This window comes from Orycteropus afer, unplaced genomic scaffold (genome assembly GCF_000298275.1).
Source record: "Orycteropus afer afer isolate SDZICR_OR568_19922 unplaced genomic scaffold, OryAfe1.0 scaffold00043, whole genome shotgun sequence".
NCBI classification, from domain to species: domain Eukaryota; kingdom Metazoa; phylum Chordata; class Mammalia; order Tubulidentata; family Orycteropodidae; genus Orycteropus; species Orycteropus afer.
In genome coordinates this window covers 868,819-883,478 of record NW_006921630.1, presented here as the reverse complement: position 1 = coordinate 883,478, position 14,660 = coordinate 868,819, and the positions used below count along the sequence as shown (strand labels likewise).

Below are 14,660 nucleotides of genomic sequence, written 5' to 3'. Positions count from 1 at the left end.
GGCCAGACTTCATCTCACCTACTTTGGTCATGTTGTCAGAAGGGACCATTCCCTGGAGAAGGATGTCATGCTTGGTAGGGTGGAGGATTGACAAAAGAGGGGAAGGCCCTCAATGATATGGATTGACATAGTGGCTGTGGCAATGGGCTCAAGTCTAGCAAGGATCGCGGAGCTGGTGTGGGACGGGACAGTGTTTCGTTCTGCTGTGCACAGGGTAACTGTGAGTCGGAGTTGACTTGATGGCACCTAAGAACAACAACAACATCTGCACATCTGCTCTCATAAAGAGTCTAGCCTAGAAAACCATATGGGTCAGTTCTGCTCTGTCACACAGCATCACTACTAGTTGAAAATTAACTTGACAGCACCTAACAAGAACAACTATATATAAATAGGAGCTCTGGTAGCATAGTGCCTAAGTCACTTGACTGCTACCAGAAGGCTGGCGGTTCAAACCCACCAGCCACTTCTCGGAAGGAAGATGGGGCAATCTACTTCCATAGTGATACTGCCTCGGAAACCCAAGGAGGGGTCGCTATGAGTCGGGTCCAATTTGACGGCACATAACAACAACTATATATATACACACACACACACACACACACACACACATATATATATATATGTATGTATATAAAATAAAATTATTATTGTTATGAGAGATAATTGGGATAATGTATGCAAAGTGCTCAGTACACATAGTACACAGTGACAAATCACCTTTATCATCACCATCATCTCCATCAACAATCCACTAGAAAGAACAGAGCCCAGGACTTAATGCCTTTTAACTAATCTTGCTGTATTGTGTAGAGATGGGCCCAATACATGCCACCTGGCCCCATCCCATCACAGGCTCTCTTTCCAATATCAGGAGGAGGAAGTTCACACAAGAATCTGCTGGAGGGATTCACCAATCAAACAGTTGTTCAACAGACTAAATAGTCACAATGTGATGTCCATTTATTGTAGTCATGACCTAAATTTATTTTTATACAACTTAAATAGATTTATGAACTTTGGGAAAGCTGATATGTCAGGTGACCCTCAGAAAGGATAACTGTTTATGAGTACTCTTGTGGAGATATGACTCCCACAGCACTTTTCAAATAGCATCTTGATGAACTGCTTATATAAGGAGAGACTAAGTAAAGTTAGAAGGTTGGGATAATTTAGAAGTTAAATGAATTATGGGCCTTAATGAGGTCAGACTAACCCTCAAAAATAAAGATAACACCTAATGAGAAAAAGATAACCATGGAAGTGAAAGATAAGGGAGAATATAATACGGTCCATTTTGATAAAATGTAAGTCAAACACATTTATTTTAGCTTGGCAAGGGATTCAGGTTAATGAAACCATAGAGGAATGATTAATGATTTGTGTATGTTGAAGTAAATTAAACAATAGCAATAAAGGAAAGGATGTGAAGGGGGGCTCATGTGCATTATAAAAGGTGAATAGAAAAGAACTCTTGATACTACATAAACTTTACAGGTTCTTTGGCATTACAATTCTGTTTGTATTTTCTCTATTATCTTAAAAAAATTAACCTCAAAGACACATGTAAAACTGGCATGCAAGAGTGTTGCTGCACTAATTTGAAGAGACAAGCCTACTCTGGATACTTTGTTGTTGTTGCGTGCTGTCAATTGGAGTCCAACTCACAGTGACCCTATATGACAGAGTAGGATGGTCCCATAAAGCTTCCTGGACTACAATCTTTATAGGAGCAGACTGCCCAGTCTTTCATCCACGGAGTGGCTGGGTGGGTTCAAGCTGCCAAATTTTCAATTAGCAGCTGAGTGTTTAACTGTTTTTCCACCAGGGCTTCTTCTGAATACCTTGTTGTGCTTATGTGCCCTCGAGTCGGACCTAACTCATAGCAACCCCTCCTTAGGTTCCCCTGGCGGTATCACTACAGAAGTAGATCGCCCAACCTTCCTTCTAAGTAGTGGCTGGTAGGTTTGAACCGCCAGCCTGCTGGTTAGCAGTCAGGAATTCAAATTTCTATTATTGATGTTCTTCCAACCTGGAACAAATTTTCCACAAGCCTAGTGATTCTTACCCTTATCTATACGTGGTGGTGATTTGAGGAGTTTTGAAAAATACTGATGTCTGGGTTCTACCCCCAGAGATTCTGATGTAATTGGTTTAGGTTGTGATGTGGACAATAAAATTTTACAGATCTCCCCACGTGATTCTAATATGCAGTTGAGTGTAAGAACCCTTGTTCTGATGAGCTTGTTGAAATCTGTTTTTCTGTTACTATTAACTGGTATCAACTGCTGCCAAGTTGACTCTGACTCATGGTTACCCAATGTGCATCCACATTGGGTTTTCAATGGCTGGTTTTTTATAACTAGATCTTAAGATCTTTCTTCAGCGATATCTCTGAGTGTACTCAAACCTCCAACTTTTTAGTTAGGAGCAGCTCCACCCAGGAACTCCATTAACTGGTTGTGGTGTAGTAAATTACTTAGTGTGCCTTTTCTACCCATAAGTCTTTGTAAACTCTAAGGTGGGATTTTCTATGGGCAACTGAGGAGCTCCTGATTGCTGAAGTTGTCCACCTGGAGTATTTCTGTTGGGAGTGGCATGAAACAATGTTCTTGGAGGTGCCCACTTTCTCTCAGGTGCTTAGAGTTCTGATGCTATGATTGGCTAGTTTGACCACCCTGCCAGGCTCAAAAGGAGGCCTCATAGAGGCAGAACTCTCTCTGACTGCTGGTTGAGGAAGATGTGCTGCTGAAAGAGACTCGCGCCCCTGAAAAAGACACGTGCTGCTGGGAAAGAGACGCAAGAGACATGCATTGCTGAGTGAGACACCGAGGGGCCAGCACTGCTGGGAAAGAGACTGTGAGAGGCTGCTGGCCGAGGGACGGTGGGCTGGGAGAGAGACTGAGCATTTTTCTGGAACTAGAATTGTAGCCTGTGGTGCTTCCCTAATAAACCCCATAATCTGTGAGCTCTGTGTGGCCACTGCAGTGAATTATCGAACCCAGGAGAGGGGTGGTGGGTGCTTTGGGAGGAACGGTTGGTGAAAGGGCTGGAGGGAGGCAGCATGTCTGGCCTTGCAGTAATAGGCCTTGGGTTGCTGCTGGTAATCCTGTCTTCCTCTTGTGGGATTAGAGGAGGTCAGAACATGTGGCCTCCTTGCTGTTTTTGCACCGGTACAGAGTTGTGCTATTCAAACTTAAATATCTGTTGAAAAAATGGAATTAAAACAGTCTGGAGAATGATCAGCCCTTTTATGTCACTGAGACAACTGGTAAAAGAAAGACACACATGTGTATTTATATAGTTTTCTGCCACTCTAAAACAACTTGAAATAGAGACCTCTACCACCTCATTTTTTTAGCATCAAGTTTACCATCAATGTCTTATTCTGGGTTTTCTAATTAATGCAGCTCTTTCATCCATTTGGGAATTCTGGTGGCATAGTGTATAAAGCACTTGACTGCTAACCAGAAGGCAGGCGGTTCAAACCCACCAGCCATTCCCCAGAAGGAAGGTTGAACAATCTACTTCCATAGTGATAACCTCCTCTGAAACCAAAAGAGGGGTCGCTATGAGTTGGATCCAACTCCATGGCAATGGTTGCATTTGTTGCATTTTTCATCCATTCAGATAGCATTTATTGAGTACCAACAAGTAAATGTATTAGCCATTGGAGACAAGATGCTAACAAAATATTCATAGTCTATTTAAAAATATAAACATGTAACCAGGCCATTTCAACTCCATGGGATAAATAATGTTGTCAAGGAAGCTCTGAATGCAATGGGAGGCTGTGGGAGATGTATTTCATACAGGTTGGGGAGATCTGGATTTCCCAGTGAAATCACACCTATGCTAAAAATAGAATGGGAATTGGACAAGCAAAAGTTAAAGGAGGGCTCTGGGCAGAAGAAATAGCAGGTATGAAGGCTCAGAGGCATGGTGTTGTTAGGTGCTGCCGAGTCGTCTCCGACTCATAGCAAACTTATGCACAGAAGAACGAAACACTGCCCAGTCTTCTGCCAGCCTCATGATCCTTGCTATACCTGAGCCCATCATTGCAGCCACTCTGTCAATCTATCTTGTTGAGGGCCTTCCCCTTCTTCGATGACCCTCCACTTTACCAAGCATGATATCCTTCTCTAGGGAATGGTTCCTTTCATCAACATGATCAAAGTGTGTGAGATGAAGTTTGGCCATTCTTGCTTCCAAGGAGCATTCTGGCTGCAGTTCTTCAAGTACAGATTTGTTAGTCCTTTTGGCAGATCATAGTACTCTTAGTATTCTTCTCCAACACCACAACTCAAAAGCATCAACTCTTGTTTTGTCTCCCTTATTCATTGTCCAGCTCTCAAATGCATAAGAGGCAATTGAAAATACCATGGCTTGGGGTAGGCACACCTTAGTCTTCAAGGAGACATCTTTGCTCTTCATCACTTGAAAGAGGGTTTTTTTTTTTTTTTTTTTGCAGCAGCAGATTTGCCCAATGCAATACATCTTTTGATGTCTTGACTGCTGCTTCCATTGGTGTTGATTGTGGAACCAAGTAATATGAAATCCTTGACAACTTCAAAACACAAAAGGATTCAGGTGCCCACTTACCCTTCTTACTGTCATCTTAGAGTGCTGGTCTCTCCTTGGTGTTACTATTTACAAAGACCTGCCTAGTTTTTCTTTTTACTGTCTACCCCCAAACAATTTACTAAATCTACTCTTTACAGTTCATAGTTGATTATTTTGTTTTTAAATGTTAATTCATATATCTGATAATAAAAAGTGAACAAAATTTAGAAGATACAAAGAAGTAGGAAAACAAATATATTATCTAAAAACCCGTGATGGTGTAGTGCCTAAGGCATTTGACTGCTAACCAGAAGGCTGGCAGTTCAAACCCACCAGCCACTCCTTGCAAGGAAGACTGGGCAATCTACTTCTGTAGAGATACAGGGTTGGAAACCCAAGGAGGGGTCTCTATGACTCAGAACCGACTCAACTGTAATGAGACTGGTTTTGGTAGAGATTATGATTGTTAATACAAAGAGTGTTTCTTTCCAGGTCTTGAAAAAGAGTGATAGTAAAATAGTTTTAATATAAAAAGTAAGGATCATATCACTTATAATAATTAGTGTTTTGCTTTTTTCCAGTTAACATTGTAACATGAATATTTTCCTATGTTTTTAATATTCTTCCAAACATCTTTAGAGGTAGTAGGATATTTTATCATATGGCTGTACCAAATAATGAGCCATTCATTTTTGTTTTATTGATTTTTATTTTGTTCTCCAATATTCATCTATCCTCCTTCTGAATTTCCCTCTGGGCAACAGATGGGGCTTGGGGAATGCTGACTCCACCTGTGACTTCAAGGTGGGTGTCCTTGACCAAGATCTAAGCAAGTCAGGTCATTGTCCTCAGGGACTGGATTCAAAGTGGACAGCACCACCCTATGCTTCAAGAAGGAGCAAGGAATCCAAGGGATTAGGGGGAAGTGACAATCTGTAGTTCATGTCTCCTTCTAAACTATGTTCCAGGTACATAGAAATATGAAATTCCCTGCCCAACTACCCTCCAAATTCACTTCCAGGGTCTACACAAGCCTCTTTCCTGTGTCCCCATTTGAAGATGGATTGCACATTGGTGTGTACATCCCTAGATTGAAGGGAAAGGGAAAAGTTGTTTGCAGCAAGTATCAACAGACTTTGGGTGTAAGGGCTGAGGTCTCCACATATGTGCACATAAGACCCTTTATAGTGTCAGAAGAAACTAGAGGATAGAAAGTTATAGAGCAGAATTATAAACAATTTAGGATTTTAAATTTGAACCTGGCCTTCTAGGTTGTTAATGATGAATATTTATCAGCTAGGAGGATATAACAAATTTTACTTAAGAGTTTTAAAATTTGCTTTATAACTTTCAAGTATTCAGAATACCATATGTAGGCCTCTTTTGCACTCTTGCCCTGGGCTCATTTGTTTATACTATTTTGGGTCAAGTTTTCTGTCACAATAGAAAGAATCCTAATTAATAAACCCATCCACTGCCATTGAGTCAATTCTGACTCATAGCTACCCCACAGGACAGAGTAGAATGGTCCCATTGTGTTTCCAAGGCTGTAAATCTTTATGGAAGCAGACTGTCTCATGTTTCTTCCACAGAGAGGCTGGTGAGTTTGAACTGCCGACCTCATGGTTAGCAGCCAAATGCTCTAACCACTGAACCACCAGAGTTCTTTAATTAATAAACAGAGTACCATAATTTATATCACCATGACCTTATTATAGGATATTTTAAACTTTTTTTTTCACATTTTTATCCAAATTAAATTCAAACTCAGTTTCAATTTCTTCACAATTCTGAAAAGCTACAGAAATGAAATTCCCACCAGAAACTTCTTAAGAAACTTAATAAACAAAAAAACTTCTCAAACATAACTTGATATCAATTATAACTACACCTGTGATTTTATCACAAAACTGAGTGCTAAACTTCATAAGCATCATATATAAGATGAGCGAAAGGACAGAAGGACAGTATGGAAAGTCTGGCAGACATTTGACAGTATAATTAATTCATAAGGATAATTCTTCACCTGTGTGTCAGTTTGTCATACTGGGGTAGCTCATGTGTTATTATGACACTGGAAGCTATGCCACTAATACACCAAATAGAAATGGGATCATTCATGGTGGACAGGTTTCAGTAGAGCTTCCAAACTAAGACTAAGAAGAAAGGCCTAGCCATCTACTTCTGAAAAGTAGCCAATAAAAGACCTATGAATCATAATGGAATATTGCATGATATTTTGCTTGTAGATATAAGTAGTCAAAATACACAGTACCTACAATAGACTCGAGCAAACCGATAATCGTGAAGACGGTCCAGGACTAGACAATATTTCCTTCTGTTACAATAAAGTCACCATGAGTCAGAGCTGACTCAACAGCGATTAACTGAGAAATTATAACTCTTGAGATTCTTTCATATATACACATGGAAGATACCTCTGCACTTATCTAGTCTAGATATTTCAGATATTATGTGATATGATATACTACTTACCCTTTTATGATTGATTTATTAAGCATATTGCTTTCAAGGTTCATCCATGTTGCATGTATCTGGACAAATTTATTAGTGATTATCAGGAGTGGGTGGGAGGGAGAGGCAAAGGAGAACTCTGCTCAGGGGACACTGAGCTTCTGTTCAGAGTGATGGAAAAATTTGGGAACATAATAGTGACGGTTGAACAACATGTTAAACAAGTTGTTGTTAGGTAATGCTGAGTGGATTTCTGAGTCATGGTGACCCCATGTGACAGAGTAGAACTGCCTCATAAGGTCTTCCAGGTTGTAATCTTTACAGGAACAGATCGCCAAGCCATTTCTGGCTAGAGCCACTGGGTGGGTTCCGATCGTCAACGTTTTGGGTAGCAGCTGACTGCTTAACCATTGTGCCACCATCAAGTCACAGAATCATACATGTGAAGAATACTGACATGGCCAAATGTTTTGCTCCATACATATTTACCACAGTAGCAGTAATAATAATAGTAATATCTAGCACTTGCATTCAACTTCAGAGTTCATAAAATGTTTTCAGTAGATTATCTGATTTCAGCCCCAACACAACACTGTGGGATAGAAATAACTATTACCCTCACATTATAGATGCCAAAACTGAGTCAGATTGATATTGAGTATATTGACCAGAATCACACAAACAACAAGTTACGAGTCTAGCCACGAGGTCCTCCCCTACCCCGATTACATTGTATACTCCATTTGGAATGATTTTCCTGTCTGAATTTCTCAGTTTCTTCTCTTCTATGCTTGCATGTCCTAGAAAGAACTTTAGGATTCCATTTGTACAGCACGGAGCTCTCTCTACCATGCAAGTAACGAGGCTGACACAGTTCCTTGAGTAAACACTGAGCAAGAAGTGACAGTGATTTACGCCTGATGTGCAAACTTCTGATTACTAGTCCGAGGCCTGCTATGTAAACAGGTGTAGACTAAGATTTAATCAGTTTACACAGTGTGGTAAATAATAATCTCTCTTCAGTACAGGACTTGCGAATGTAAATGTTTAAGCTAGAACTGATGCCGACATTGTGATGCAAGCGTCCAGTTTCTCAGCCAGAAAATCTGGGTCGACAAACAAATGGCCCTAGAGTGTCCCTGCCCAGGGGCGGAGAGGTCGGTATCAGAGAGAAAGGGGTCAGGCACAAAGGCCAGAGTTCTGGATAGAAGCTTCATTGCTCCCAATGCAACATTCAGGCCCAGGAAACGGAAGTCATCTCCCCACCTTTGGTACCTCCTGGTCCTGAGTCTTTTCTCTTGCCCTCAATTAACTTCACTGCTCTGTTTTCAGATATCTAAGTGGGCTGCAGGTGAGTGAAAAAGAAGGCAAAAAGAAAGAGTGAGAAAAACAAGGAAAGAGAGCCTTCAGGCTAGCTGTAATAACATTTTCACTTGGAGATTGCTTGAGCACTCACTGTATTACCTCTCACTGTGTGCCTATGCAAATGGATCCTAAATCATATTAAAATCACATGCAAATGTGTTCTCAGTTGTCAGAAACTGTTTGCTACACCAGATAGAGTCCACTGGACCAAATAATGTGGCCTCCAATGAATTTTTCATCAGTGTTGTTCATGCTCTGATCAGCCAGGCTCTTCCTTTGGACTGAGAGGGTCAGAGGAGGCTTGCCCTTCACCACTCACACGTGAGTGAGGCCTTCTCTGGAGCAGAAGGCCCTGGGTGAGAAAGCCTTGTCTCTCTCAGCCCCATAGTAAGATGTCTTGGGTTCAACCAATGGAAGGGCAAGTGCAAGCCAGACAGCCTATTTCCCGATCTTCTGCCTCCTTAGAGAATTCTAACTTACAAGCAAAGTTGGTATCTCCTGGCTCCATAGCAATGCCATGGCTGGGATTTTGTTAGTTCAAAAAACTTTTTTTTTTTTTTTTAAATACCTACTAAGGCTTTGTTCTAAGTATTGGGATAAGAAATAAATTTGATTTGCTCCTGTCCTTACATATTTTGTGGTAGAAGAAGAGTACCTATTATTTAGTGAATGTGAGGAGATTCTTTTTCTTAAAGCTACCTGTCTTGGTTCTCTAGTGATGCTATAACAAAAATACCACAACTGGCTGGCTTTAACAAACAGAAATTTATTCTCTTACAGTTTAGGAAACTAGAAGTCCAAATTCAGAGTGTTGGCACTAGGGGCTGGGTAAGGCACCCTCGATCTTGGGCTTTAGCTCTATGTCTTAGTCCAGGCCCACTGGAGCTGGAGGATTCATGTAACTCATGCAGCTGCTGGCTGCTGAGGCTGATAAACTCAAGGTCAGCAAGTAGAAATCACAATCCAAAGATCAGCAGGCAACAGGGCAGGCCACTGAGATGAAGACTTGGCTAAATGCAGGATGCAGATGTGTCAAAAGGCTAGAGATCTGTCTCAAAACTTCTTACACATTGGAAGCAGTCCATACCATGCAGGGAGCCACTTAGCTGCTTCCAACAGGTTCTACCATGCAGGTGATTACAATGTCACAATAAAGAATAATTATATCCAGCTACCCAGCCACTTAAAACCTTGGCCTAGCCAAGCTGATACACAACCTTAACTACACCTCCCACCCAAAAAAACCCAAACCCACTGCCACTGAGTTGATTCTGACTCATAGTGACCGCCATTGGATTTCCAAGGCAGTAAACCTTTACAGAAGTAGATTGGCCAGTCTTGCTTCTGTGGAGTGGCTGGTAGGTTTGAACCACCAACCTTCTGGCTAGCAGTCAGATGTCTTAGTCACTGTGCTACCAGAGCTCCTGTTAGCATTTATTGAGCTGTTTGCACATGCCAGGCACTGGAATTTATATGCATTATCTCACTGAGTCCTCAAATCCACACTCTGACATAGGTATTATCATCAATTTACAGATACACACAGCTGATAATGGGGGGACCAGGATGTGAACCCCAGCATGAATCTCTTCAAAGACCTTTCTCTAAATTATGTTGCAAAGCCTGTGTGGTTTCTGAACCCCCCAGGCCTTCAGAAGAAGGCACCTCTGGCTTCTGTGTCTAGGAGGGTTCACACATCATCCATGTCAGAAGCAAGGTTCAGAAAGGAGGAAGCAGAAAGTCTGTAGCTGAATTATATTGAGGAGCTCTGGTAGCATAGTGCCTAAGGCACTTGACTGTTAGCCAGAACGCTGGTGGTTCAAACCCACTAGCCACTCCTCGGAAGGAAGATGGGGCAATCTACTTCCGTAATGATGCTGCCTTGGAAACCCAAGGAGGGGTTGCTATGAGTCAGGTCTGACTCAACAGCACATAACAACAACAACAACAAAATTTTCTAACACATATTAATTCATTTAGTCCCTTTATCAACTCTGAAGTAGATATTATTATTATGTCAATTTTACAGATGAGAAAACCAAGGCAGAGAAAGAATACTTCCCAACATTATGTAGATATTAAGTACCTGAACTGAGGATGACACTACGCAGTTTGTCCCAGAGCCTGCAGTATATTGATGTATGTTTCAGCACAGACCTAGATTTAGGTGACACTTAAAAGATTTGAGAAGCTCCTAACATCTTATTTTCAAGAAAAACAACAATCAGGGAAGGATTCCCTGAGACTGAGGGAATAGAGACATTCTAGGAATAGAGACATCTTCATAGAAAGCACAGCTTTTTCATGACTGGGAATACACCTTTGCAGATGAGAGATTATCCAGAATAACCAACAAAACAAGTAATAGATAACCCACAGGTTTTAACATTATTTCTATAGCTATCATTCTGGGATTTGTAAATGAGGGAATAGGAGCAGGGTGTGAGGGTCAATAGAGCTGCCAGGTCAGAAACAGTTCAACTTACTTCTTGACTTTACTCTCCGCATTTTCCAGCACATAGTATCCTGGTTTGCATTCGTATCTGCAGACGGAGCCCACATCATGGTTGCCCTGGAGGCAATGAGGCAGGAGCAAGTTGGCATTGGGAACAATAGGGGGGACATCACACTCCAACTTGCAGTAGACTTCTGGGAGGGACCACAGCCCATCTTCAAGACAGGTCAGCCACGGGCTCAGTCCTGACACCAGGAAAGAGAAGCACAGCATGCTCAGAACAGAGAGTCCAAAAATACAACAACAATATAATAACAGAAGGTGGGGGGAGGGGGGAAGAAAACCTGTCAACATACTGCCATTCTCAGAGTGTACATTATTCTTTGTTGGCAAGTCAAATGTTTATCCTGTATCTTTTCACCCAGAGAGTATCCAATGTCGTCTTCTAGACAGAATAAACCCAAAAGACAAAACAGCTGCTGTCAAGTCAACTTTGACTTATAGCAACCCCATGTGTGCAGAGTACAACTGTGCACCATAGAGTTTTCAAATCTGTGATCTTTAGGAAGAAGACAGCCAGGACTTTCTTCTGAGGCACCACTAGACAGATTTCAAACAGCCAACCCTCTGGTTAGTAGTCAAGTGAGTGACTACTCACTTGACTACTAACCACACTTAATCATCTGTGCCACCCAGGGACTCCCATTCTAATAGAGATTGAATAAATATTTCTTGATGTGACTCTTGAGAGAAGGGCTACCAACCAAGCCATTACCTACCTTCCTACTTACAGTAATAAAAACATAGCAGTGATAATATCATGGAAAGCATTATATTAATGAAACATGGCACTTTTATAGTGCTTCTTATATGCTAGGCCCTGTTCCAAAGTATTTTACATGTTTGAAATTGTGTAAACCTCAAACAATCCTATGAAATATATATTGTTATTATCCCCCATTTTGCAGATGAGGAAATTGGGGTTAGGTAACTTGCCCAAGCTAGTAAAGAGCAGAGTCAGGTCTCAATCAAAGCAGCTTGGATGCAAAGTTATGTGCTTAAATACCACATCATATGTCTCAGTATAATTAAAGGTTCCTCCAAGAGTAATCCAAGGTCTGCAACCCATAGCAGAGACTTATTACATCAGAACCTCTCAGAGTTAAGGCTGAGGAATCTGCCTTTGGAACAAACCTCTTAGGTAACTGTTGAGTACACAAACATGCAAGTACTGTTGGTGAGGCAAAAAGCAAGGTGTGGGGTCAATTAGGGCAGGTTCCACCCCATCTTCATTCCTTCCTAACAGTACTGTCAGGGACAAATTATATAACTGTTTTCTCACTTATCAAATGGAACTCAGAACACTTAACTAATAGGATTACTATAACTATTAAGTACAAAATGTGCATGATAAATGGTGTTTTGATTGTTAATATTATCAGGACAATCATGTTAGTTGGCTTGACTCCAGGGAACATACAATCAATTGAAAACAGCAGGGAAGTCTATGTTTGTTTCAAGGACGATGCTCTGACTCAGTGCATCTATCTAGTTGTGAGGAATGGTTTTGCCCATTTGGGACTTTGCTATTGCTATCATAGTACAGCAGAGCAAATGTGAAAGCACCAAAGCAGGGAAGAATGAAAAGAAGTTGCATACAGGTCCCGTTGGCCAGACAATACCTTGAAGCTTGGCTGGTGGGACACAGGAGATGGAGCAGCGTTTGAGAAAATCTGTTCCCTCTGCACAGGAGAAGGTTGCGTAATTCACCAAATACTGGTCAGGAAGGCCACAGTCAAGGGGCGTGCAGCTCACTACTTGGTCCCAACGCCCAGAGTAACATGTGAGTAGGATTTCCTTCTAGAAACAGAGAATTTTCCTATGTCAAGGTCATATCAAAAGGCACATCTGAAAAACTTATAGGCTTTAGAAGAGCTCCAGATGTTTTTTGTCCAAACATTTAAAGCAGGTAGGATTATTTTATCTTTCTCCTTCTTTGTACCTTGTTGTTTTAATACATACCAAAAAAAAAAAATCTAACCCGTTGCCATTGAATCGATTCTAAATCATAGTGACCCCCATAGGGTTTCCAAGGCTGTACATTTTTATGGAAGTAGATTGCCTCATCTTCCTCCTAGGGAGCAGGTGGTAGGTTTAAACAGCTGACCTTCTGGTTATCAGCCAAAATGCCTTACCCACTGTATCACCAGAGCTCCTTACATAATCTCACAATAACCAGTTTCCCTTGAGTCAATTCCAACTCATGGAAATCCTGTATGTGTGTAAGAGTAGAACTGTGCTCAAGGTGGTTTTCAGTGGTTGATTTTTCAGAAGTAGATCATCAGGCTTTTCTTCCGAGGTCTCTCTGGGTGAACTTGAACCTTCAGCCTTTTGGTTATCAGCCAAGCACATTAACTATTTGCACCACCCAGGGACTCCCAATCTAACTGTGCTGAGATATAATGCTGATGGAATGTGAGAGAATCATTAAATGCAGATGCTCCTGCACTCCAGCTTGGTTGGGTGCCTGCCATTTGCTCCTCTACATCTCTTGTCTACCCTCTTCCATCTTGCTCTGGGCCCAGGGACACTGGCCTATGAGGAGTTCGTACCTTTGAACTATGCTTGGGTTCAGGCACCAGGCACACTGGCAGGAGATTGGTAAGGGAGGGAGTTTAAGAGAGATTGGGGTGCTTGTTTCCCTGGGGCGTTACTGCAGGCTGGCTGCATTCTTTGGCAGCCTTTCTCACACAGCTCCTACTTTCTCTTTCTGTGGCTTCTGCTAACTGCTCCCCATGCTCATCTTTTCAGAACTAGAGGTGATCACAGAGCTCCTTTGCCCTGGGATACTGTACCAGCTCCTTGTGATTTCCCTGTACTCCAACTACACCTCTATGAAAACTCCTTTATTAAGTTCTCCTGAAATTACTCATTTTTGAGCATGCCATCTATTTTCTGGTAGGACCCTTCCTGAGAAGCCAACTAATGCTACTGAAGAGAATTACTCCCACTAAGAATGTTGTTGTACAGTATCTGAGAACTGCTGGGAGTTAATGCAGACAAAGCCCCTTCCACACCTTGTGGAAATTTTAAAGATTCTACCCATTGCACTGAATCTATCATTTTCAGCAGGGTAGCCCTAGAGTTGTTGTTGTTACGTGACTTCAAGTTGATTCCAATTCATAGTGACCCCACGTGACAGAGTAGAACTGCCCCATAGGGTCTTCAAAGCTGTAATCTTTATGGGACCAGATTGCCAGGTCTTTCTCCCATGGAACCACTGGGTGGGTTCAAGCCATTAATCTCTCAGTTAGCAGTTGAGAGTTAGGTACTTAACCATTTATGCCTTCAGGGCCCTTAGCTCTAGAGCACATCACCATTAATGAAATGGATAAGCATTTACTGAGCATTTGGAAGGGCTTTGCCCTGAAAGAAGATGCCCTGAAGGAGCTAAAGTCCTATCAGAGTTACAAAACACATGTTCAAACAGTGGCTCAGAAAATGTCTGAAGGAGGAATAAGATAAAGAAGGAGAACAAGAAAGAAGTAAGGGAGGAAAGGAAGTAAAGAAAATGCAGAAGATACATTTCTATTTGTTATATCCTATAATGATTTGAGAGAATACAATAAAGAGAATGCAAACAATAAAGGCAAAGAAATAGAAAAGTGAGATCAAGAAGAAATAATATATAAATGCCTAAAAATCAAGCACTATAATATCATAGGGAGCTCTGGTAGCATAGTGGCTAAGACACTTGCCTGCTAACCAGAAGGCTGGCGGTTCAAACCCACCAGCCACTCCT

At 41.5% G+C, this 14,660-nt stretch overlaps 1 protein-coding gene across 1 annotated transcript in view; it reads right to left on the bottom strand.

Annotated features, from left to right (window-relative positions):
* Nucleotides 1–14,660, bottom strand: part of PAPPA2 (pappalysin 2) — a 513,722-nt gene that overhangs the window by 109,094 nt on the left and 389,968 nt on the right. The window contains exons 15-16 of the mRNA XM_007937607.1: nt 12,541–12,718; nt 10,890–11,103 (exon numbers count right to left, since the gene is read on the bottom strand). Coding sequence (XP_007935798.1) covers nt 10,890–11,103; nt 12,541–12,718 — 392 coding nt within the window. The remainder of the gene's footprint in view (nt 1–10,889; nt 11,104–12,540; nt 12,719–14,660) is intronic.